Source organism: Emydura macquarii, unplaced genomic scaffold, assembly GCF_026122565.2.
Source record: "Emydura macquarii macquarii isolate MOO-44397 ecotype Brisbane River unplaced genomic scaffold, CSIRO-AGI_Emac_v2 contig_2506, whole genome shotgun sequence".
Taxonomy (NCBI): Eukaryota; Metazoa; Chordata; order Testudines; family Chelidae; genus Emydura; species Emydura macquarii.
The window spans coordinates 382,613-409,712 of record NW_027132643.1 but is presented as its reverse complement, the minus strand read 5'-3'; the positions used below and the strand labels follow the sequence as shown (position 1 = coordinate 409,712).

At 42.9% G+C, this 27,100-nt stretch overlaps 1 gene segment (V, D, J or C); it reads left to right on the top strand.

The window, feature by feature from the left end:
* The first annotated feature begins 11,774 nt into the window (after nucleotides 1-11,774).
* LOC137163320 (T cell receptor delta constant-like) lies at nucleotides 11,775-26,254 on the top strand. The segment is given in 6 exon segments: nucleotides 11,775-11,914; nucleotides 16,674-16,726; nucleotides 21,137-21,418; nucleotides 23,009-23,071; nucleotides 24,963-25,079; nucleotides 25,513-26,254. Coding segments are annotated over 5 exon segments (654 nt in total).
* Nucleotides 26,255-27,100: the final 846 nt, after the last annotated feature.

Genomic DNA, 27,100 nt, shown 5'->3' with positions numbered 1-27,100 from the left:
GGAGAAGGTCTCAGACACCCTCACGCTCCCCTGTGCAAAATGTTTTCTAAAAGCTTTTTTTTAAAGTAACATAAAAGCCGGCGGCAATAAAAGTCCCCAAAAGCAATGAACAAAACCAAAAGATAATCACGTGAGGCTAAGCAAAACCAAGCTGTGAGCAGGGTGTTGGCACTAGTGCTGAATCACTCTGTGGTATCACAATGGAGACGCTGGGTGAGCCTGAGTGCTCAGGGGTTCTGGGAGCAGGGCTCGTAGCACTAGACTGCAGCAAATCACTGAAAAGGCCGAACTTGCACTTGGCACCAGCGTGTGTCACCAAGGTTTGTCCAGACCCTGCGTGAGCAGCTCTGCTGGTGTGGAAAACCAATGGTCACGGGCAGCAATGGCCAGCTCGCCTGGTGTGTACATGCGCAGTCGTGTAATGGGGAACCTGGGGGAGCTGACCTGGGGGAACCGACCGTATGGAATGACATGACATCGGGTGCCTGGAGGGTAGTAGTCCACGATAAGTGAATATCAGCCAATCCCTGCAGCCCCCTCCCTACTTATGAATTAATTGGAATATGCCAAAAACATTAACAAAAAATTATGGAACTCCCCTCCCCCAAATGTAATCACCAAAACGGATAAGGAATAAAGAATAAGAAATAACTACAAATAAGAAAACTCTTGGATAGCAACCAAATGAATTTCCAATACCCAGGAATCAGTTAACAAAAATTTCACAACAACACTGACCAATAACAACTCTGCAGAATCAACCTGTGATCCTGAATGTTTTGTTAAATTCACTCACAATTCTTTCTAGGGATACAATTTTTACTTTAAAAGCCTCACATACAAAACATGCAACAAACGTAGTCAAGTGTGAACCAGTTTTTACCATGAAAAAATCCCTCTCAAAGCCATGAAATATCTGTTTCTTGAACGAATGAAGGAAAGTGCAATTTTCCCAGTGTCTATCTCAGTGACAGGGTGTGAGGAGGAGGTGACAGATGAAGAACTGGTGGGGAACAGAGAAAGAGAGGGGCTGGGGATTTCCAAAGAGGGGAAAGGAGCTAGGTGTTTGACTCTTTTTAGGGTAGGATTGGGATGTGAGTGCCTAACTCCCTTAGGCAGCTTCGGAAATCCCAACTAGATCACAAGCAGGTGGTGTGAGGAGACAGAGTCAGTGTGTGTGAGACGAAAAGGACTCACACTCACACACCGTGTTGCGTCTGTTGCTCTTTATACAACATTAAGAACATGAGGAAAGCACACGGTGGGAGCTGAGTTCCCAGTCCCGGCGTTTAGTAACCGGATGAAGACACAGAGTGTCTGGCTCCTTCTACACATGGCTGCTGTGATAGGCTGCGGGGCTTTTGCAGGAGAAGACAAGGCAGCCTCTAGAGGTCCCCACACTCTTTATAACACCCAATCCCTGCACAATACAGAGAGCCAGAGATCGAATCTTTGTGTGTGTGTGTTTGTGTGTGTGTGAGAAACCAGGATTTGTTACAGGTGTGTGTGTCCAGGTTTCCAACCCCAGGCTCACATTTCAGTCGACTCTCCTGAGCCTTCACAGCTCTGCTGGGTCAGGAGCTGAATTGCAGATTTTTTTGAGCCCTTCCAAATGCCCTGCTGAAATGATTGAATGTTTCCTCGTTGCGCTGGCCCTCGCCCCGTGTGAGTATGTGTGTGTGTCTGTGTGTGACGATTTGTGTTTCTCGGTGCGGGGCTGTGACGAGGGGTGTTTCCGGGAGAGCCTTTGCTCGCTCGGCGACGCATTAAACGACTCTTTTGCAATCTCCCCCCTTGTTTCTAGGTGCGCTTTCCCAGCTGCAGTTGGTGGCCTCCGGCCCGGAGACGGGGAAGGTCTCAGAGCCCCTCTCACTCACCTGCGCTGTCTCTGGGTTCTCCATCACTACTCGGTATTACTACTGGTACTGGATCCGGCAGCCTCCTGGAAAAGGGCTGGAATCCATGGGATATATATATCCATATGACGGGGATACACGCTACAGCCCGTCTCTCCAAGGCCGAATCACCATCTCTGCAGATAGATCCAAGAACCAGCTCTCCCTGCAGCTCAACTCCCTGACTGTTGCAGACACCGCCACGTACTACTGCGCCAGGAGCGACACAGTGACACAGAGAGAAGGGGCCATGGGACAAAAAGGGGGGTGAGCCAGACATGTCGCTTCCCAGAGAGAGGGCACCTGAATTTTCCCTTTCCTTCCGCTCTCTTCTTCTCTCACTTGAGGGTGGCTCTTTGCCAGCAGTAACCATGAAACCCAGAGAAGCAGAGACAGAGGAAACATCTGTGCTCGTGCCTGGGAAGCAGAGAGCATTTGTTACAGCAGCCCTGCAGTTTGGAACCTGCCTACCCGAGCTATTCCCTGGGCGCCCTGACACCAATCAGAACTGACTCTCTGCCCCTCTCAAGTGGCAGGAAGTGGGGGTGACTTCGTTTCCGGTTCCAAACCAGGCAGCGAGGGCCCTGAGGCTACAATACGCAGAAGCGGCCACCCCTTCTGTTTGTGCAGTTAACGGTTCAACCCCTCCTGCCAGTGAGAATTTACCCTGCAGCTCAGTGAGAAATGCCAGCCTGGCTGCATTTGGTTTTCATTTTAGCAACTTGCAAAGGTGAGAAAATGTTTGAAAATACCAGGAATCTACAGATTGTGTGTTTTAATTGCAGAGTGTATCTATGTGTTTGTTGGTCTGTGAACCCCTCCTTAGTATCTATCTCCATGCATTTGCAGCTATCTATGCATCTTTTTTCTTTCCCACAGTCTTATCTATACTACATTCCATGCACATTATCTCTTTTTATGTATCAATTCCTCCACTATATTTTCCATCGGTTCATCCATCCATGTTTCCCAGGCTGTGTTATCTCTCTATTCATCCACACTTTCCCTCTCTATTGGATCTTGCTCCATCTCTGCTTTCCTCCACTGTATATTTAGCAACCTGTCTTTTTCTCTCTGTTTCTTATATGCCTCTTATCATTCATTATGCTTGTTAATGTGTTTTATCCATCAGGTGCCCAGTCCCAGATTCAGCTGGTGGAGTCCGGTGGCGGTGTTGGAAATGAAGGGGGGTCCATCCGGCTGTCCTGTAAAGGCTCCGGGTTCACCTTCCGCAGCTCTACAATGTACTGGTACCGGCAGAGCCCTGGGAAAGGACCAGAGTTTGTCTCATATATTTTAAACAGTGGGACAGGCCAACATTATGCGGATTCAGTGAAAGGGCGAGTCACCGTTTCCAGAGACAATTCCCGCAGTGAGCTATACCTGCAGATGAGCAGTCTGAGACTGGAGGACACCGCTCGGTATTATTGTGCAGTAGACACAGTGAAGGGAAGCCAGTCTGGGCTCAGACACAAACCCCCCACCCTGCCCCTGTGTTCCAGGCTCAGCAGATGAAAGTCAGCTCCTTTTGGGGGAGGAGAGACCTGGTGCCTCAGTGCACAGAAGGGCGGTGTGACCATCACAGAGAGATTCTTCACTCCTTGTGCCTCACATCAAATGTTTCCTTGGCAGCTCACTTTCTTCTTCCTGCAGCTGGTGGAGAAGGTCTGAGACACCCTCACGCTCCCCTGTGCAAAATGTTTTTTAGAAGTTTTTTTTTTAAAGTAACATAATAGCCGGAGGCAATAAAAGTCTCCAAAATCACTCTGTGGCACCACAATGGACACGCTGGGTGAGCCTGAGTGCTCAGGGGTTCTGGGAGCAGGGCTTGTAGCACTAGACTGTGGCAAATCACTGAAAAGGCCGAACTTGCACTTGGCACCAACGTGTGTCACCAAAGTTTGTCCAGACCCTGAGTGAGCAGCTCTGCTGGTGTGGAAGACCAATGGTCACGGGCAGCCAATGGCCAGCTCGCCTGGTGTGGACAAGCGGAGGCGTGTAATGGGGAATCTGGGGCGAGCTGACCTGGGTCAATGGATCCTATGGAATGACATGACATCGGGTGTGTGGAGGGGAGGAGTCCACGACAAGTGAATATCAGCCAATCCCTGCAGCCCCCTCCCTACTTATGAATTAATTGGAATATGCCACATAATTGGCTGGCAAAGCAAATTTTGGGGACATGTGACTCCTTTGGGAGGAGGGTCTAAGGACTGATAAAAATCACATGGTATCTAGCTTTCCTTCCTATAGCCATTTAGGGGATTGATATTGTTGGACAGAAGACAGATTAAGACCAGAGGGCCTCGGGGTAACCTAGACCCTGCTCCGGTGGATCATAGATCAGAGGGCGTTGGGGTAGCCAAAACCATACTCTGAGGGACTCAGAAAGTAAACCAAGGATCTGAGGGAACCTGAAGAAGGGACAGCCTTCACCTAGGAGTGGTAGGGGTGGGTTTGTTTTGCTGTTTGGATGGTGCATTTGATATAAAACCACTAAATAATATGGAAACAAACAAAAAGGAAACCCACTGCAAACGACAACAACAACGCAATAAATAACCCCCAAAGGAATCACCAAAATGGATAAACAATAAACAATAAGAAATAACTACAAATCAAAAACTTCTTGGACAACAACCACATCAATTTCCAGTACCCATGAATCAGTTAATGAAAACTGAACAAGACTAACCAGAAATAACAGAACAGAATCAACCTTTATTCTTCAATGTTTCTTTAAATTCACTTGCGTGGGCACGGGTCCAAAAGGCCTTATGTGACTTGAAAAGTCAACAGGGTTCGCTGAGAGCAGCAGGTAGAGAAATGCCAGCCTGACGCACATGGAAACTCGGGCATCCTACCCCAGCACAGAGTCTTACTCCTCTCACAGTCAGCTCTACCCCCATCCTAGTTATAGTCACACGAACAGTCACACACAATTAAAACACAGCATCAATCCACCCTGCATATTCACACCCACTCCCAGAACGACCCATATTCACCCACCCAGAATCTCACCCCCACACCCACTCAAGAGTCTCCCACCTACACCCACTCATCCTCCTCTCCCCCCAGTACCACTCAACCTCTGGTTGCCAAGTTCTGGGACTGGACCACAGGGGATGGATCACTCCCTCATTGCCCTGTTCTGTTCATTCCCTCGGAAGCATCTGGATTCTGGGCTAGATGGATCATTGGTCTGACCCAATATGGCTTTTTTTACGTTCACTCTCAAAACGCCCACCAACCCCTGAAGAATCACATCCACCTCCCCTGACCCTTTGCAGCTCTTCCCCTGCATTACTTGCCTGTGTCATGTTTACCACCTCCCATGTCCGGGAGTGGAGCACAAAAGGAGTGGTAGCGTGCGGGGTATCTCTTTCTCAAAGATCAACCACGAGTTATTGAGGTTGAGGCCTGACTCACTGGCTAGAAATCTCTGGCCTGTGTTAAACAGGTCAGAGCAGATCCCCACAATGGCCCCTCTCACCTTACAATCTATGAAAAAAAAGGCTCGGAAGGGGGCGATTTTTGTCAGGAGATGCTGGTAAATGTCGATGTCACTGCACACACACCAACGGCTGATTAAATGGATAATCAACATTTATAGTTAGGCAAAGAAAGAAAAAACAGCGACGGAGAACTTCACATTGGAGTCTTATTTAAGGCTATTTACTTTGTATGTTTTGACATGCGATGTTGACCATTTGTTTTTAAGACTTATGAAGCTTTAACTTTTTGAATGGTAACATTTACTGTCATTATATAATTATTGTCCGACTCCCCCATTGCCTGCCCCCCCACCCAATAATTTCCCACAACTGTGAAAATTGAAATAGATAAAAAACTTAAAACCCATAAATTTGCACCATCGTGACCATTTAAATGGATAAATATTGAAAAAAATGCTTAAAAATAAACAAGAACATTAACCACGGAAATGACAAAAGAATGGAATTCTTCCAAATATATTTGTAAACAGTTTACAATCTTTTGATTAAAAAACTCACTCACAAACCTGGTTGTATGCTCTGGCCACAAGGAGGAGACAAAGTCACACTAGGTCAAGGTGTGTTAGCTGTGTTTTAGGATGAGAATGGTGTTCTCTCTCTGTGTCTCAGTTTCCCATCTGTAAAAAAACCCATCACCACTATCATCATCAACAATCATCATCAGCAATCTTTCCTTTTAGTACAGCAGAGAGTTTCAGTGGTTTTCATCACACATTGGAGGCCCATGTAAAATAATATTCACTAATAATAAATCCATTTTTTAACATCTCATGGGGACAATGTAATGTAGACACACTTCATACATGGCTCTCTCTCTCTCTCTAGCTAGATAATTAACTGTAAAATCCTAGAGGAGACAAGAGTCTGGAGTTTTACGGAGATGTAGCTAGGTGGGGGCAAAAGTGGGCGGACTGTATCAGATAGATACACACACACAGATAGGCAGGATGGTTCTAGTGAACTCTTCCCCCATTGGTTGCACTGCACAATGTTTTGGTGCCCACAACCACCCAGGGTTTCCTGTCTAGAAGCTCCCAGCTCTGCCGAAATGTTCTCCACCCAGAAGCTAATGTGGCCACCTTGTGCTGCTCTCCGGTGGTAGAAATGGGAGCATCTTGGCTCCTTCTCAGTTTTCTGGCTGCCCTGGTGTTATGTGAGTGTTTACAGAGAATACAGGGTGTTGTGGGAGCCAATCTGGCAGGGTGGGTCTATTAACTTTGCACCCCTTCCCCATTTTTCTAGGTGACCTTCCCCCGTTTCGACTGGTGGAGTTTGGCCCGGCTGTGGTGCAGTCCTCGGAAACTCTGAGACTGAACTGTGCTGTGTACGGTACCTATATCACAGATGGATGGACCTTCTGGTACTGGTTCAAGCAGAGTCCCGGGAATGGACTGGAGTACATGGGGCTGATCAACTCTAAGGGGGAGACGTCCTATGGCCCATCATTTCAGAGTCGAATAATAATCTCCAGAGACACTTCCAAAAACCAGTTTTATTTCGAGCTGAGGTCTCTGACAAGTGCAGACAGTGCCACCTATCACTGTGCCAGGCTATATGAGACACAGTGATTGAGAGTGAAGCAGGAGTGGGACAGAAATGTGAACGCTGTCTCTGAGGGACCTGAGGCCTTGCAGAGAGCAGAAGGGGGTGCTTCACGCTAGAGGCTCATAACGGCAGAAGCAGGATTTCAGCCACTTCTAATGAAACCACATGCAAACGTTACACTCTCGGCCCAAAGAGAGTTTTAAAACCGGAGTTACATTAATCTTAGCATCCAAGAATAAACAAACACAAGTTGCACAAGCCCATTGCTGCTGAGTGCTTTCAGCGGTGCACTTTCAAAGGTGCTTTGACCTCCTTAGCTGGCCTTCAATCCTTAAAAGGACGGGGTGCAGGTTAATCCAATCCTGACTTTGCCTTATGAGTGCTACATAAACTTTTAAACTCTCTCTTTTCTCCCCTCTGAACTCTCTTTCCTTCTCACACACAGATGCCCACGTGCTCTCTCTTTCTCTCCCATCACATTTATTATCGTGGTACGTGAGCGCCTCCTGCCAAGTTTTTGTTTTGAAACACACCGAAAAGAAAAGAACTTAAAAAGGCCAGTCTGCACAGCAAGGGTGCAAGCATTTTTGCAATTGCTAATTGACAGCAGCTTTCCCTGCCGATTCGGAGAAGCTGAAAGGATTGCGGTTTTGTGGGAAGGGTGGCGTAGCCAGACTTGTCCCTGAGTCCTCTGAACCAAACCACAACACACAGCGTGGGAAAGTGCACTCTAGGCAAGTCACAGGTGTGTGGCCAGCCCAGACAAACATCTTCTGTGCTGTGGGGGATTGGGTGTAAGGGGAAGATGCTTGTGTGCAGTTAGAGAGAAAATCCTCAGAACTTCCTTTTTTTACTGTAAGGGATTTAAAGACAGGCTGGAGAGAGGTTGTTCTAGCTGGTTGATTCTGTCCCCTTCATTTATGAAAAGGACAAAACAGAAGCAAACCCTGTAAAATTAAAAAGGAGAGAATAATTTAATAATTTCATATAAATATGCTCAATAGCAATGCAATGTCTTTAACAGTAGCGATGGTAATAGTTCATAATGTAATACAACCAAGCAAACAAGCAACCTACACACCAGCCAAATTATCAATCAAGAAACCAAAGAAACAATCAGACAAACAAATAACCCACAAAGTGAGCAAACAAATAAAAAAAATGAATAAATGAATAAATTAAACCAACCAAATATGTAACCCAACCCAAATCAACTAAGAAACCAAACAGCAAAGCAACCAGGCAACCAGATGGACAGGGAAATAACGAACCAACACAACACAAAGAAGTCCCCTGTGATGCTGGCAGACCAGGCCAAAGCCCCAGGCCATTGGCATATCTACCACCAGTAGTCAAAGATCAGTCAATTGCCAAATTGGGCTGTCCCATCATCCCATCCCCTCCAAAAACTTATCAAGCTCAGTCCTGAAGCCAGCTGGGTTTCTTGCCCCCACTGCTCCCCTTGGAAGGCTGCTCCAGAACTTCACTCCTCTGATGGTTAGAAACCTGCGTCTAATATCGAGTCTAAACTTCCTGATGGCCAGTTTATCGCCATTGGTTCTTGTGTCCACATTGGTGCTGACCTTAAATAACTCCTCTCTCTCCCTGGTACGTATCCCTCTGTCTGATGTATTTATACAGAGCAATCACATCTCCCCTCAGCCTTCTCTTGGTTAGGCTAAACAAGTCAAGCTCTTTGAGTCTCCTCTCATGAAGCAGGTTTTCTATTCCGCGGATCATCCTAGTAGCCCTTCTCTAAACCTGTTCCAGTTTGAATTCATCTTTCTTAAACATGGGGGACCAGAACTGCACACAGTATTCCAGATGAGGTCTAACCAGCACCTTGTATAACAGTACTAACACTATCTCTACTGGACATACCTTGTCTGGTGCATCCTAGGACCGTATTCGCTTTTTTCACGACCACATCACTTTGGTGGCTCATAGTCATCCTGTGATCAACCAATACGACCAGGTCCCTCTCTTCCTCTGTCACTTCCAACTGATGCGTCCCCAGCTTATAGCAAAAAGTTCTTGTTTTGAGTCCCTAAATGCATGACCTTGCATTTCCACTATTAAATTTTATCCTATTTCTGTTACTCCAGTTTACAAGGTCATCCAGATCTTGTTGTATGATATCCTGGTCTTTCTCTGTATTAGCAATACCTCCCAACTTTGTGTCATCTGCAGACTCTATTAGCACACTCCCACTTTTTGTGCCAAGGTCAGTAATAAAAAGGAAAATAAGATTGGTTCCAAGACCAGTCCCTGAGGAACTCCACTAGTAACCTCCCTCCAGCCTGACAGTTCATCTTTCAGTATGACTCTTTGCAGACTCCCATTTAACCAGTTCCTTATCCACCTTCCAATTTTCATATTAATCCCCATCGTTTCCAATTTAATCACACTTTTAAGTTCTCAAAAGAGTCCTCGAGTCACAGGCTCATTCTCTGTGATGCCCTAAAAGAATGCCGGCAAAGGTTTGTTTTAAGATTTTCAAAGGATCCGAAAGGATTTCAGTGGGGGCTGGGTACCTACCTTTCAAAATGTATAAAGGCCTATATTTGAAAAGAGAGGACAGTTATATTTTTTTTAAATTTCACAGGACACTAAAGGTTAGACTTCCAAAGTAGCTGAAGGAAGTTATGGACAAACCTTTTATTGACAGCCCCAGCGAATGTACATTGGCAGAGATCCTCTGACCTGAATGGAGTAACATTGATTCACACCTTCTGGGACTCTGGCTCTTAACCTTTCAAAAAAAGTAATTACGGAGCCTCTGTTTTCACTTCATAAACACAGAATTTTGGCAGGGCAATTACTGACTAGCTGGGGGGTGCTAACCCAGGTGCTCGAGAAAGCGAGATTGTGTCACGTGGTGGTGGAGTGAAGTCAGAAAGGTTTTTGTAGCACTCTTTATCACTGTGTATACTACGTACCACAGTGATTGAATGTAATTGAGTTACTGTACAAAAACCAACCGCTACAGTTTCTGGCGGGGGAGCGTGCTGTATCCTTAGATGCTCAGAAGGAAGGAGGTTAAAAAGATAATGAAAGGGAGCTGCTTTTTGTCTAAACCACAGAAAGTGATACATTCATGCACAGTTTGTTCCACTTATTATAGTCAAGATGGCATTCTTGATGAAGGAGTACCAGGCTGGGAACCAAACTTCTAGAGGGGATTTCACTACCCCACTCTGATGACCCTTTTTTTCATGCTGCAACACCTTCTTTAATAAAACTTTCACACTAGCACCAGAGTAACAGCCAAAACAGCAAATCCCACAATAAAAAACAATCTGAAACCAAACTAATTGAACCAGAAAACAAAAAACAGAAAAGAAACAAAAATTATCAGAAAACCAATAAACAAAACAAAAAAAATTAACCCCCCCCCCCACAAAACCAACCCCTTCAACTTCCCCAAAACCAAACCAACCAACCAAACAAGGAAAAAAATGGAAGAAAACGAACAATCCCCCAACCCACTCCAAACAAAGGTTCTCATAGTTAAAGAAGGCATAAAACAGAGAATTCCTAGACATCCCATGGGGACCGTGCTATTCTGTAGTGAATAACCTGAAAGGTGCTCAGATACTATGATCACGGTGAACTAGCCAGCTAGCTAGATCAGGGGTTCTCAAACTGGGGGTCGTTACCCCTCAAAGGGTCAGGAAGTTATTATGGGGGGGTCACGAGCTGTCAGCCCCCGCGCATGTCAGTAAGGGTGGAATGGCATTGGGGAGGTCATTACGTTTTTTTGGGGGGGTCGTCACAGCCTGAAATATTTTCAAAGGTCGTCCAAGCAAAAAAAAATTGAGAACAATTGAGCTAGATAATGGGGTGTGACCCAGAGGCTCATGGCTGCCAACTGGCAAAGGGTTACCAATTTGTGTCAGACCTGAAAAACTCACGACACCACTTTCATAGTATTTATCCATAAAGGGTAACAGGTGAGAGCCCGACTGAAAGCTTGTAAATTACAGCTATTCATAATTGTGGTGAGTTGTGTGTATGGGTTATATTTAAGGAATAATGTAACTATATTGAAAATGGTGCCCTTATGGTCTTGGAAGGAAAGTGAATCACGAGGGAATCCTATGTTTTGGTGATGAGCCATTCAAGCCAAAGAGTTTTCACCCCTCCCTGGCTAGCTGATTATCCATCGCAGAGATCCTACGGGACATGGCCAAGAACGACGCCTCCCTGCTGGCCCTGTGGCAGAAGATCAACGCTCTGAACACCTTCCTGATCCCCCGTATCTCATTCCTCTTGTGTGGATCCACCGTGGTGAAGGTGCCCCTCAACGAGGCAGACAGCACCATCAGGCAGCTGGTGAAGAAGTGGATGTTTCTTCCCCAAAGGGCCAGTAACGAGCTGTTGTACATCACGCACACAGACAGGATGGCGCTAATATCCCTCACATGGGCGACCTGCGTGACATCACGGTGCTCCCCCATGTGTTCCGCCTTCTGACATACCCCAGTGAAGAACGTCACAGTGACGTGATCAAGAAGCGGATCAGCAGAATCCCCTCCAGGCATGAAGCCGTAGCTCTCTGGCTGGCGAGTTTGGACGGGATGGGGGCAACTTCGCTTCACTTTGTACCCACGCCCGCAACACCACGCGACGCCTGGAGAAGCACATCAGCTGCCACTGGACGTGGTGCGAGGCACGCCAGGAACTTGGAGTCCTTGTCCCACGGGTCAAAACCACCAAAAACACAATTGATAGCCAGGAGCCTGCTGAAGGGTGCATCCCCGCGCAGTACGTGGACAACCTCAAGTAGAAGCTGAACTGGAGCAAGGCCTTCGAGGTGATGAGCAAGTGGGATGCCAGCAACCACATCCTCCCCGGGGGCAGCTTCACCCAATTCGCCGACTGGAAGTTCATCCACCAGGCCCGGCTCAACTGCGTCCCGCTGAACGGAGCCGTCTGCCACGGGAATTGGGACAAGTGGTGCAGGAGGAGAAAGACAATCTGTACCCACCGCTGGGGAGGTAACTTAATGAAATACTGGGTCCTTGCTCCTTGGGGCTAGCAAGAGCTGCAAAAGACTGAGTTTTGGGGAGAGAATCTGCTTGATTAGATAGGAAAAGTAACTACTAATAAATATAGGCCTTAGTTCACGTTTTATGACTGTGTTTTGTATGGAGCCATTTGTCTCCATCACTCACACTTATTTCTATTTCAAGCTCTGTTCTCTCTTGAATACATTTCCTTTTGATTTACTATAATGCAACCCAGGTGCTGGGTGTGGTACAGGACCAGTGGTCTAAGGTAAAACTGCTCAACGGGGTGCTAAGCCTGATGAGTCATCTGGGGTAATTACCTGCGAGTTCCAAGGGCCCAGGCAATCCACAAGCTAGGGTCTAACCAAGTGACCCCAAGGCAGGCTCCTAATGAAAGCAGCCAGTACAATTTGCTTGGTGTCATTACAGTGGCGAGATGCGCCCAGCTGCCTGCTGGTTCTGATGGACTGCTTCTTCTCCAGCCACAGCCAGTCACCAGGCTGCCCTGACACTAACGGGATTTTCAACAGCACCTAAGAAGGTTAAGGGCCAGATTTTTAAAGGTATTTAGCTAGCTAGTGAGCATTTTCAAAAGTACCTATGTGCATGATTCTCATTGGAAATGGATGGGTTTTAGCCACCTAGGTGCTTTTGAAAACCTCACTAGGCACCAAAATACCTTTAAAAATCAAGGCCTAAATGTCTAACTCCCATGGATTGCAATGAGAGTTAGGATCCTAAGCTACTTAGCTGCTTTTAACAATCCCACAAGGTGCCTATCTGTACCTATAGGTGCCTAAATACCCGTGTTAATCTGTCTCCAAATCCCTTTGATAGCTTTGAGCATCTCAGCTTGCATGTCCACCTTCCTTAGGCTCCTTTGAAAATGCCCATCTTGAATACGCACTTTGGGCCCCCATGTTGGAACATCTTGGCCTCTGTCTTCACGTTTCAGTGGTTGGAACAAAGCTGTGGTAAGCAACCACTTTCATTTCCTTGGAATAGTCTCTTGAGAAGCCACGTGACTGCATACACTCTCAGAACTCTGTCCACGGTGAGAAAGGAAGAGAGAGTTTTTGTAATGAAGTGGAACACTGTGTTGGGGGGATATACCACAGTGATACACACTCCATAGAGTGCCGTACAAAAACCTACAGACGCAAGAAAAGCAATATTTCCCGGGGAAAAATACATTAACCTGAAATTGCAGAGGAAGTAATTACAGCATTTTTTATTTCTTGTCTCCCTATTTCCATTTAATGCCTAAGAAACAGTTTGATCAGTATCCTAAAAGCTGGAGAGAGGATTTAGCTCACAAGTATCTTCTGGAACAAAGTCTTTGGAATGATTCAAATACAGAATTATTTTTTGGAATCTTTGGAGGACAGAGGACCTATTACACACACTTTTTTGCTTTGGATAATGTGTATTGGATAAAATATTGTTTTTAGTCCTCTGTCTTTACATGTCTACGGAGCTGCTGTAGAGAGATATTCTCCAGTAGGCTACAAACAATGTGGATACAAATAAGCTCATCTTCGGAAAAGGGACCTCTGTTACAGTAGAACCACGTAAGTACAAAGCTTTGTATGTTTAAAATTACATTAGAAGAAAAGGGGACCATTTCTTGGTGGTTCAACAAAGAAATGATTTTGCTTTCTGGGGTTTGAGAGGTTATTCTTGCTGACTAAGACTCAGCATTAGATGCTCAGCTCCACTGCAAAGCTCCATTGCCCTAATGGGCCAGATTCCCAACTTGTGTAAATCAACATCATTCCATTGGAGTCAAAGGACCCTCGCTGGTGTAAATTGGGGGTAGCTCTGTTGGAGTCAGTGGGCCAGGTCCCTAGATATCTGCAGTAGAGACAGTGGGCTGGATCCTTTGCTCCAGGTGTGACTTCAGTGGAGTTATATTGATTTACACTAGCTCAGGATCTGGTAATCTGGGCCAGATTTGGTGAAAAATGCCTCAGCACCACTAAACTCCAGTGGATTCGCACTGTAAGTCTCTGGGTTCAGGGCTGATGCTTTGGAGCAGTTTTGCAATGGCTCTCTAGCTGCGTGGGGGATGCAAAACTGATTTTCGGGAAAGGCACCAAAGTGACCGTGGAACCAAGTAAGTAATTAATCTGCAAAAAGCAGCGTGTATGTTTTTCATGCTCCTGAAATAATGCTTTAATAACCTTGGGCTGAAGTTTTCAAAACTGCCTAAATAATTGGGATATCCAAGTTCCTTCAAAACAAATGGGAATTGGATGCCCAAATCTCCGGGACAATTGTAAAACTGGCACCTGTATAATTTATGTTTTTTTAGGAAAGTGATTAAAGTTTGCAGATAGGGTTGAAATATGCAGTGGGTCTAAGGAACAACTTTAAGTCTGGTTGCTGGATTTCTTTGAAGTTTCTTTGGTGTAAATTGCAGAAATTGGATTAGGTGGTGTTGGGCTTCCTTTTGGAAAGTGGAGCTGTAACTCAAAGGGAAAATATTTTGTGAGTCAGTTCATGAAGTCCCAGAACTCCCCTGACAGAGATAGAACATGTAAGTTTTTGTAGGGACCATTTGAAGTGTGCTTATACAGAGCCCTTGGTATTCGGGAAAGGCACTCAGCTGAGAGTTGAACCACGTAAGTATTTATCAGACATATTTATGAGCTTTTTGGGGAAGTTATAGTGGTGGAAAGCTTGATTTTATTGTTCAGAAATATCCAGCTCTGTTTAGAAACTGACAGCAGAGCAGTCGTTGGTGGATTACGGGTAAAATTTTCAAAAGCAGCCAAGACTCAGATGTCCCAAGGTTTTATGTGTCTAACTCCCATTGAAATCATGTAAACACTTAATGATACTCAGTCCCGTAAACTTTCAATGAGGCTTCAGCTCCTAAGGTCCCGAATTTTAAATGTATGTAGATGATTACGGCCGTAAAGAGGTGCCTAGTAAGATTTTTCAAAAGCACCAAAAGGCACCAAAAGGCATCTAGACGTGATTGAAATCCCCAGTAAAGTGCCTATCCACATTTTTAAATCCCTATACAACTAGCTTAAATGCACCTAAATGCCTTTACAAATCTAACTTGTGTGTACTTTTGAAAATGTTACCCCTGAAAACCAAATTCCTGTTATAACTATTTAATTTGGGTGTCCAAATCCCCTAGTCAATCTTCTATGTTTTCAGCCTTTTGCATGCTCTATGGAGGAGATATCCAAAAAGTGCCTAAGGAAGTTAAGAGCACAATTTCCTTGGCACTTTTGAAAATTCTCTCCTCCATAAACATATCACAGAAAACCTTCAGTCACGCATATAACTGTATATTTAAAACATTGTTTGGTGGAGTGGGTTAATGGTTGGATATAGGACGAACAGTTGGAATAGTTGGATGTAGGGAGAATCCTAATATTTTGCCTGAATTTTTGCATTTTTTAGCAATCTTGTTTCTCATTGATTTTTATGAGAACACTGTTAAAAGAGATGATGAAAAATTCCCTTGTGATGGGAGGCACAAGCAAATGCATTCATTAGTGCATCTAGAAATCAACTATACCATTTTTGTCCTTGTTGGTGTTAAAATTCAAGAGAGTAAATTCCTAGGGTGAAAATATCTGCCAGGCTAACCACATTAAAATCAGACAGACCAGCTTCCCAGTTGGTGTCAATCAATATAAATCCGTGGAAATCAGTGATGCCAAATACTCACCTGGTGTAAAGGGACATAGCTCAACTGAAGTCAGTTGGACCAGGTCGTCCGCTGGTATAAATTGATATAGCACCATTGGAGGCAATGGGCCAGATCCACAGATGGCGTAAATTGACATAACTCCAGAGAAGTCAATTGGGCGAGAATCTCAGGTTATATGAATTGACACAGTCCTTTTGAGTTCATAGATTACAAATCCAGAAAGGGCCACCATGGTCATCCAATTGGACCTCCTGTATAGCATCGGCCACAGAACTTCTCCAAAACGATGCCCATAGAATAGCTTTTAGAAAAACATCCAATCTTGATTTTAAAATTGCCAGCGAGGGAGAATTAACTACAACCCTTGGTCAACTGTTCCACTGGTTAATTACCCTCACTGTTAAAAACATCTGCCTTATTTCCACTCTGAATTTACCTAGATTCAACTTCCAGCCATTGGGTCATGTTAAACCGCTCTCTGCTACATTGAAGAAATCATTATCAAATATTTGTCTCCCATGTAGATACCTATAAACTGTGATCAATTCGCCTCTTAACTGTCTCTTTGTTAAGCTAAATTGGTTGAAGTCTATCACTAATTAATCATTCTCATGGCTCTTTTCTGAATCCCCTCCAATTCATCAACCTCCTTCTTGAATTGTGGGCACCAGAACTGGACACAGTATTCCAGCAGTGGTTGCACCAGTGCCAAAGACAGAGGTTAAAATAAACTTTCTGCTCCTACAGGATATTGCCCTTTTTATGCATTCAAGGATTGTGTTAGCCCCCTTTGATCTTTTTAACACAATTGTGCGAATTTACTCGAGCTGAGAATCTGTCCCAATTAAGTTGTACCAGCAGAGTAGTTGGGCTGTATCTCAGCACTTTGATCATGTCAGAGATCAGAAAACACATTCAAGGTGTTGTCTGATAAGAATGCGATGCAGCTCCGAGGGTCTCCAGCAAAGCAGATAAAAAGACCTTAAAAGAGGAAAATCTAGGTAAACTGTTTTTGTACGGCCGGTTGTAACAGTGCTACAACAGCACTTCTCTTCGGCAGTGGGACCCGGCTAACTGTGGAACCAAGTATGTATTTGTTATGTTTTCACGTTTCTGAATCATTATTGTCTGGAACTAAGATTTTTTCATAAAGACAGGCTCGTAAGCAAATACTTTGGCACCTAATTGAACGATGTGACTTTTAAAAGTGCTGAGCACCCAGAGTTCAGCACTCCACAGGGACGTCTCAAAGACGCAGAACTTCACTGGGAGCTGTTGTACTTTCAGAATATCAGCACCTAGTTTTCTTAGGCACCTTTGGAAATCCCTGTGTTAAATCTTGTCCTCAGCCCTCACCTAATCTAACATTTGCCTGGGGTGATGTTGGGCAAGTCCAAAATGGGATTCATTTTCTCCATCTGTGAAATGAGGATAATGATACTTTAGTCTCCTTTGGAGATCTGTGTATGAAAACTAGCTATTGTTCCTATTGTTGGTTGAGAATTCATCTCTGAGACGACCCAGGTGTGTTGCGGGAGAAGGGGTGGAAAGAACTGCAGTTTCAAAAGTTTTTCCTTGCAGATAACTTAAGTCCCAGAGCATGCTGGAAATTTCTCTCAGTTGGGTGAGTTTGTTCTCTAAGGTTGACCGGTTTCAAAGCCTCTTAGTGGATTGGGTTGCTAAATGGCCATTAATGTGAACAGAAATTAGGTGCCCAAATCTTTGAGAATCTCAGTGAGGAGGTATAGTATATATTTCCCACAACTGAAGTATTTTAGCCAGGTATAAGATACCAGGGAGTATTTGTCAATCTTAAAAATACCTCCCTAATTGATCACCATTCCTCAATAGAGATCCAAGAGTCATACACAGCCATTTCCCTTTTGTTATGAGCCGAATTAACTCATTTAAATGGGAATGGAAGAGCAATTCATTTGATCCAGGTCTGTGCTAGACTAATACTGCAGGTGCCTGACACAGAGTTGGGCTTTGGTGTGAGAATTTAGCAGTTTATTTACAACTGCAAAGCTCACTTTTGGAAATGGCACTAAACATGCAGTCCAACTGGGTGAGTGGGGGACAAAAAAGTTTGATGACTTTTTATAAACTTAGAGTGAAGGTTGGGGTTTTGAAAGGAGCCTGAGGGATTTAGGCACCCGAGTCTCATTGCATTTCAATGGCAATCTGACACCTAAATCCATTAGGTTCCTTTGAAAATTCCAGGTTTGGGGCAAGATAGTGATACTCTGATGTTCCTTAATTCCTTATTGCACAAAAAGCCCCATTGGTTTGAGTAGGCCTGTCCATGGACTAAGCTGCTGCTCACTGTGAATAAAGTTAACAGAATTTGCCTCTTAGATTGCCGAATGCGTAATTCAGAAATTCACAGAGTTGAGAGTGTTTTTCAAACAGGGTTTTTAAAAGAGACTTTTCACACGGTCTGAGAAGTGCTGATTATTTAATATTTGGGAAAGGCACGACGTTAGCCATGGAACCAAGTAAGTATCATGCGTTCTGCTCTTCATATCCTGTTTACTCTTCAGTCTGCACCTTTATGCAGAATTAAATCCACTCTTTCTTTCAAAAGAGAGAGAAACAAATGAACTGTTTCTTCACTGATGGTTTTGGTGCTACAAAGAGACCAGAAGATAATTTTTTTTATGAAAAAAACTGTTTTTGTTCCTTTAGATGGTTGTAAATTGTATTTTTCTCTTTCACTGGAGAAGAGTGTTCTTCAGATTGAATGAAAACCAGGCCTGTTGATAATTATAGTTGGCTGAAACTTTTTGATCAACTATTTTTTCAAACAGAAAATATATTTTTTTTTCCAAATCAATTATTTTCAAAAACTGTCAGTTGCTTTGAAAACGTTCATAATTTTGTAATTTTTAAAGACACATTCATCATTTTTTAAATTGATGCTGCTATTGAATTTTTTCTTTTCCTGAAAACTGCGGTTTTTGAAGATAAGCAATTTTTTTAATCGCCAGTTTGCTAATATTATTGATAAAAGTTTAGCTAAATCTTCCTGGAAAAAAAAGAAGCAAGGGGGAGGGGGAATTTCAAAACCAGGAAAATGGAGACAAATTTGAAAAAAGAAAATCCCTGTTTCTACTGGTATGATGGAGGCCAAGAAGTAGTTACTATCATCTAAATTTTCAGATTAGAGTGGTCTAAGAGGCTTCCTTTTTAGTAGGTCTTAAAACAAACCATTCCGTTTTATGTCTGGAGACAAAGTGCTGTGTTTGGGATACAGCCGCTATGACTTTTGGAAATGGCGTTAAGCTTTTGGTTGGGCCCAGTAAGTAACAGCGGTGTTGTATTTTCTATAGTATTTGATTCCACTGTTTTCATTGCATAAGACAAATGGATATGTTTCGTTTCCATTATGCTGGGGAAAATCAGGCTTCCCCTGAAGTAGCTCTTAGAGCAACCCCTTGAGTTATATGTCTGGCCATACAGCACTGTGCATGGGAGACCAGAGCTATGACTTTTGGAAAAGGCACTAAGCTATCGGTTGAGCCCAGTAAGTATCATTTTTATGTTTTACATGCGAGCTGACGGCATTGCTGCAGGTTCTCAGCCAATGCAATTCAGCATAGCTCTGAGTTAAGTGCAGCCAATTTACACCAGTTGGGAGTCTGATCCTTTGTTTCCATTGCATAAATAATTGGTGTGCTAGCCAAATTATTCCCTCTTATATCAGGAGCGATACCATTAAACTGATTGAGTTCCCATGGTGAGAGTCAGGCTTCGAGGACTTTTCTGACTATAATTGGTATAAATGGAGATAGGAGTTTGCATTGCATTACAAAGGGGGTTGGTGTGACTAGCTGCAGTTAGAACTGAGGTTCTGAGGGATACATTTGCACAGTCGGATTCACACACAGCTGCCAGTCAGTATGCACATTACCGAGATCGTGGAATAGGGTTGTCAATAGGATAGATACACTAGAGAACAGAGAAGGAAATCTCTCTCTTGTACCTGTTCTTTTTAGTGTAAGTTAGACAAACAAAATACCATGGAGACACAAACAAATGGAAAACCAGCACTTCTCTTAGCAGTGTAGAAACCTCTGGATATTATTGAGCTCTAGCTGGTGTAAAGTAATACAATTTCCATTGGAGATTTGGCCCGTTGATAGAACAGAGCTATGTCAGTTTACAGCACCCCACTGTTGTATGGCTGATTGACACAAGCTGGTGTTTGGTCCCTCTGATTCCAATGGAGTAATGTGGATTTATACCAGATGCAACTTTGTTTTTCTTCATATTTACATAATTGTCACCTTATTCTTCACACATCAGAAAACCATGGCAATGTGGAGTTAAAGCTGGAGTTAAATTTCAGGCACCTAACCATGCCCTGTACTCCTCATGCCTTTCCACATTAACTAGGTTTCTGGATATTCATGTTAATTAAACATTTTGGGCCCCCTGCAGTAAGTGGTCTGCTGACATCAAATTTGCTTGCCTTTACAATGCCCATAATAATACTTCTCCAGAGAGGGTTGTGAGCCTTGATCAACTCGCTTATGGGAAACTCATTTAAAAGGTGCAGTAAGAGTTGAAAAATACTGTTATAACTCTTAGCAGAACTGCAAAATCCTCTTGAATTCGGCAGCTGTAAGCTAAGGAATTGATTTTACTGCCATTACTAGGAGTAGTACTTTACTCCACAAGTAGACCCATTGATTTCTGTGGGATTACTTGTAGAGCAAGGAGTAAAAGATAGTAGAATCTGTCTCCCAATGACTTAACTTTCTTTCTTACCGTTATTGCAATGGTTTGGCATTTTGACCACATCAAAAAGCTGTGGAACATGAAGAACGTTCCCTTGTGTGCATTTATAATTTCAGAACAGGTGCCAAGATGATGCGACTGCAGGACTAAATTATGTTTTTGAGTTTTATGCTCTAGCTGGGTGGAACTTGCTGATTTTAAGGCCCACTTGTTAAAGACTGAAGTTCTTACTCACACAAAAGAGGACACCGATGCATGTGAATTCTTAGCAATATCAGCAAGTATTAAGGACACATGGGAATTGTTTTTGATATTCATATAAATGTCCACTCGAGCTTTCAGGCTGGAATTTTGAATGCACAAATTGTTTAGTCTCCTTTGAAAATCACAGCCTTAGTTCTCATCTCTCTCTCCCTTCTGTGGTCCATTCTGCTTTCAGTATCTTTTGCTCATATTTCAGAAGGAAACCACACAGTGACAATTGCACCTAGGATAATGGTCTTTAAAAAATACATCAGGTGATATTTTTCCCAGTTACCATCAGCAGGGCCTACATTCAAACCAGTAATATGAAGATGAAGCACTGTCTATTCCATCACCATATCCAAAACTGAAGTGAAGGGATTGCTACATCTGACCCAGAGGGGAAAGTCTCCATAGTCCATGACTTTATCATATTATCCTTAACCTGACTCACCCTCCCATTCAGAATTTAATCTGATTAAATTATAACCATCAACTATTTATTTTCAGAAACTCAGACACAGTCTAAACCATCTGTCTCTGTTGTGAAATCAAAAAACCCAACTGATGGCACGGTGACGGCTGCTTGTTTAGTTAAGGATTTCTACCCCAAGAGCGTAACGGTGACCGTGAATCAAGAGTCAAACATTGTCTATGAATCGAAAGACGCCATTCTCTCTTCAGATGGGAAATACAACATGGTCAAAGTGGTCAAAGTTGACCCCAATGCAAAAGTGACATGTGCTGCTAAACATGAAGGAGAATTCTTTAACGAAACAGCGACTATTCCAGGTACAGTTACATGGTCCAAATATGGATTTTATCAGAGCTTTTCAGATGCACCTCATTTCGTGGTGTGTCATAATCTGACGTATTCCTAAATTCAAAGATACCCATGCCCAGCAAGAAATATTCAATGTAACTTCTTATGAGAGTTAGGGGCCAGATTTTTCAAAGGTGTTGAAGTGCCTAAAGAGACAGATAGGGTTTTCAAAAGCACCTAAGCAGTTCTTTTCAAGGGCGGTTAGAAACATAACTTATTTAGGGTCAGATTTTTAAAGGTACTTGGGCTCCCAGTGGGATTTTTAAAAGCAATGGGTGTTAGGCACACAGATGTTTTTGAAAAGCCCAAGTAGATACCATTACAAATCTCACCCCCTGTGACATTTTAAACAGCATCAGGACACTTAACACCACTTAGGCGCTTTTAAAAATCACATAAGACACCTAAATGCATTTTTAGTCACCTAAATCTTTGTAAATCTACGCCAAGATGGAAAGCATTTCAAACACAATGTTTCTATGTTGAAAAGTGGCCTTTTAAGAAAATGAAAAAATGTCCCCAGTTCATTTTTTATGAAAAATTGTGACTTTTTAATCAAAGCTTTTATGGAAAACGTTCTTGAAAATATCGTTGAAATGGGGATTGAAATTTTCAGTAATGTAAAGATGGATTTTAGGTAAATAATTTTGATAACTTTATAACAGATAATGATTATAACTGATAATGATTAGATTAGATTATTATAACTGATTATATTATATTATTATAACTGATAATGATTATAGTTTTGATTTAAAAAAAACCCTTCATGATAAAGTTTGAAAAAATGGCTCAGTGTTGAATCCTTAGCAATGACACTAATTCAAAATGTAACTTTTCCTTGGTGAACTAGCTTTTCATTTTTTAGTGAGTGCTAGTTGAAAATATTTCTATTATGATTTAGATTTTCACAGCTGCCTGATGTATTTGGATGTTGAATTCTTATTTACTTAAATGGGAAATAGGAGCCCAAATCTCTCTGAAAATCTCAACCTTAACTTGTGATCCAACTCCATATAAAGTCTCCTATAGATAATAATGAGTCTTGAATTAGGTGTTTAATGGAAAAAGCACTTTGTCCCATCCAATTAAGTAGGGCTTTTCAAAAATTTTATTTCCAAACCTTTTCTTGGTGGAAAGTAGGAATTTTTTGAAGTGTGGATTTTACAGAAAGTTCCTGCTTTTTGCAAATATCTTTTATTTTTAGTCAGAAAACCAAAACCATGATTTCCCCCCCAAAAGTATTTTGTTCTGCTCTGTTTTTAGCTGAAAATTTTTCAATTTTCAGCTAAACTTCTAGGTCAGAATTGCTTTGGTTTGTGATTGTTGAACACCATAACACAATGTTTTGGGTTTTTTTGGGTGGGTGGGAGGTTTGGACAAAATGTCTACTCTTTCTCTGGGGAAAAATAAAAAATATTTATGACTAACTCAAAATTTAATTTCAACCAGATTTTCAGACATTTCCATTTACTCATTACTGGGGAGAGGTTGTATTTATCATTTATTTTATACGTGTTTTAATTGAGATATATTTTCATTTTTCTATCTTCTGACAGCTACAATTCCACCCCCGACAGTGAAACCTCAAATTTGTGAATCTTCGAATTCCACCGAGGAAGGTTAGTTCCCCAAAATAAAATGAAATAAAATAAGGGGCCAGTGAAATGATGCTGATTCGAGGGTGGGAATTCAGTGTGAATGTTTGAAAATGGAATTTCTCAGTTATAAAATAACGTTTAAGTTCTGACTATTTACAGGACACTGGTAGTGTGTTCTTGTTCTTTCCACACCGCAGCTTTGGTCACCAACGCTGTCAAGAGAGGCTCATGACTGGCAGTGCCTACCTCAGGGCAGACTGTCAAAAACAGCGGTTTTCAAACTTTTTAGTCTGCATAGCCCTTGCCAAATGTAGTCTACCACTTACTCCCCTCTGAGATAGGGGCCTAATATACCTATGAACACAGGAAATAAAGGTCTGTAAGGGATAACACGATGCATTGTCTGCCATTACAGGATTTTTCTCACGTATCCCCTGATGAGAGCTTGAGTACACCTAGGGGTAGCGGTACCCCGTTTGAAAACCACTGCCTTAGACGCTCCAGTCTATCTTGCCACCCACACAAACTGGACTTGGTGATAAAAGGTCACTTACACCAGAATTCACACCACATTTAGGTTGTTTCCAGTCCCACGAGACCAGTCACTTGCCCCCAGAACAACTGGTACTCTGGATCTTATACCAAAGACAATACCTGCAGCCAAGTCTGTAATAAACTATGTTTATGAACTAGGAAAAAGGAATGGGAGAGTTATTTACAGGCTAAAGCAAGCAAACGTATCCACACCAATGAGTTACCATCTCAGTCCTAGGACTGGCAGAGTTGTCATGATGTGTCAGTTCAAAGTGTCTTTCAGAGCAGCCCCAGTAGGTAGCCTCTTGGTATCTCTGGCTTCAGTTTAGAGATTTTAGTACTGCAGAGTGCAAACAGCTAAAAAGATGGAAAATTTTCATGTGGCTTTGTTTTATTTCCTTCAGTCAGTTTCTACAGGACCAGCTTCCTTGCATGTAGCATTTCTCAGGTGCAAGGCCACAAACCAATCCTTTGTATTGTAATGGTCCTTGATGACCCATCTGAGTGTGATAATCCTTCTGGATGGGCAGGAGGAAATGGGGAGGGAGGAGGAATGAGGAGTGAGACTGGAAACAACCTAGACGTGCTGTGAATTGTGGTGTAAGGGACCTTTTATCACTAAGTCCAGTTTGTCTGGGTGGCAAGACAGACTGGAGCATCTAAGGCAGTGGTTTTCAAACTGGGATACCCATACACCTAGGGGTACATAAGCTCTCGTCGGGGGATACATGAGAAAAATCCTGTAATGGCAGACAATGCATCGTGTTATTCCTTACAGACCTTTATTTTCTGTGTTCATAGGTATATTAGGCCCCTATCTCAGAGGGGAGTAAGTGGTAGACTACATTTGGAAAGGGCTATGCAGAGTGTGTAAATTCAGAGCAAACATTTTTAAAGTTGCAAAGCAAAATTTACATATTTTCTTATAGCCTGGAATACAGCCATGACAAGTGAGACTGATGCTTTCAGCAATTTACAAGCATTTCATAGAGTCTAAACACTAAAAACATTCTTAGAAGACTAATACCTATTTTGAGCAAAACTAACATACAGGTGAGCTGGTCTTGTCTCCAGCTACGAGGTTGTCAGTTCTCAGCTAATGCCTGCAGCCAGGGCAACAGCTGGCATCTGGCCTGCCAGCATCACACAGGAGATGAATACAAATGAAATCCACAGTCTTAAGAAATGAATTCTACTTTGTCTGTCTGTGCAAAGTGTCTCTGTCTTCTCTCGTTCTAGACTGTTGTATTTTTCTTAATTATTTGTCATTCTTTCTTTCTTTCTTGTATATCATTTTTCCTGAGGTGTCTTTCACTTTCTGCTGATACAAAATCATTTGATCCAAGACGTTCCCTCCGTCCTTTTTTCCACCCCACAGAGCCAAGCTTAGACAACGTGAATATGCTGTCGGTGACTGTCCTAGGCCTGAGAGTTCTGCTTGCAAAAAGCATCGCCTTCAACACGCTCATGACGATCAAGCTGTTCATTTTCTGAGGTAGGAACTCTCATGATCATAGTGCCCATGCAGGGTTTGGAGGATCATGGGTAGGGATTTTCAAAGGACTTGATGGGAGTTTTGAGATCCAAAATCCCATTGAAAGCCAACGGGAGTCACTGGACCAGATCTCCAGCTGGTATCATTCAGCTGTAACTCCACTGGACTCAATGGACCAGATCCCTACCTGGTACAAATTGTCTGTCACGCCGTTGAAATCAGTGTGCTCAGAATGCAAGGTGACTTTTGAAAATGTTGGCCTAAGGTGCCCAAGGTCAGACAGAAAGCCTGGGAATCCAGCACAGATCTCCCCAGTCATAAAATGGCACATCACCCGTTACAGATCATCAACAGAGTGTAGACATTAGAGAGCGGGTCCTATTGAAATAAACAGTGGCCAGAACGTATAACCACAGGTCTATCTTTTTTATAGGCTGTGACAAGGAAACGAACAATGGGCTGAAGAAAGGAGACAGGAACCGCTGACAGCGACGTCCGTTGGGGCAGATTCCCAATGGGTATAAATCAGCGTAATTCTACTGGAGTTCATGGGAACAAATCCCCAACTTGTGTAAATGGGCAGTAGCTCCTTCATAGTCCATGGACCAGATGCCCAGCTGTTGGCAATGGATAACTTCAGAACATCTACATGAATTATCAGCCGCTTGGGATTTGTTCCTAGATTTTCTTAAATTATTCAGTTTTTTTCTCTTCACCTTTATTTTCATTGCTAGTTAATTCTAACTCTTAATTGATATGTCACAAGATGAGAGTATTTGGATTCTTCTTCAGTCTTGTGTTTAATAGGAATATTTAGAGGGAAGTTACGCCACCACAGTATTACATGGAGTCATCCAAATCCCTCAGGCAGCTTTGACCATCTCAGCTTGATTTTTTTCATGATAAAAAATGCTTTATTGCTTAGGAACGCCATCCATACTTTTATCATTTTAGTGTAGAAAATTTGGGCCAGGTCTGTAACTGGCATAAGTTGATATAACTCCATTAACTTCAACGGCGCTGTGCTAATGTACACCAGATTAAGATGTGGTGACATATTTACTTACATTATTTTAAGAGCAAGTAATTTCACCTTGGAGATCTGTGCATTTCTATGAAGCTAGTGTTTGTAGCTTTCTGTGCTTGTTACTGATATAATAAAGGCTCTTGTGCAAAAGGAAAGACCGACCCTTCCTTTTATGCTCTGTCTTCAGTGATTCTGAATTCATTCTAGTAATGGGTGAGTGGTTGGGTTTTGCTAATCACCAGAGATTTCATTCAATGTCCACTGAAGTCCAGAAATCTAGGGGTTTCAGCCATGAATTTCTGTGAATTGAGTTCATCTTTCTGTGGACTTGTTGCAAGGAAAACGCTGCACAAATTTGTTCCCCACTTTAATCGCTAAGGGTGGGATTTTGAAAATTGCCTATTATAGTTAGGCACAAGAAGTCCACTGAAGTCAATGAGGGTTCTGCTCCCAATTCAGGTAAGTGCTTTTCAAAAATCCAACCTTAGAGGTTTCCTGAAGAAAAAGTAACACTGCTGAAGTTTGGATTTCTCAAAGGGCCTAAAAAAATAACGAGCACAGGGCCCCATGTTTAACTTTCAATAAGATTTGGGCATGTAACTCTTTAGGTCCCTTTGAAAATACCAAAGAAAATATCCTTGATATGCTTGCATCCCACAAAAAAGATGCACAGAAAAATACATGTGCATGCACGCACATGGGTATGTATGGGAATAGTGTGAATCTGTGAGAGAGAGACGGGGGTGTATGGAGATGGACGGCTAGAGAGGCAGAGATGGGTATGTAGGGGAATAGGGAGATAGATAGAGAGATAAAAAGAAAATACAAAGTTCAGAAGAGAAAAATGGCTAGTTTTTCTGTTCACCGATAACAGGAAGACACTGGGAGGAAATAGCTTTCGGTGGTTTGCCCGATGATACAGTTGCTACAGCAACCTAGGCGAAAGGAAGTTATTCATAGTCAAAAATACATCCCTTCCCCCACCATCCTTCCC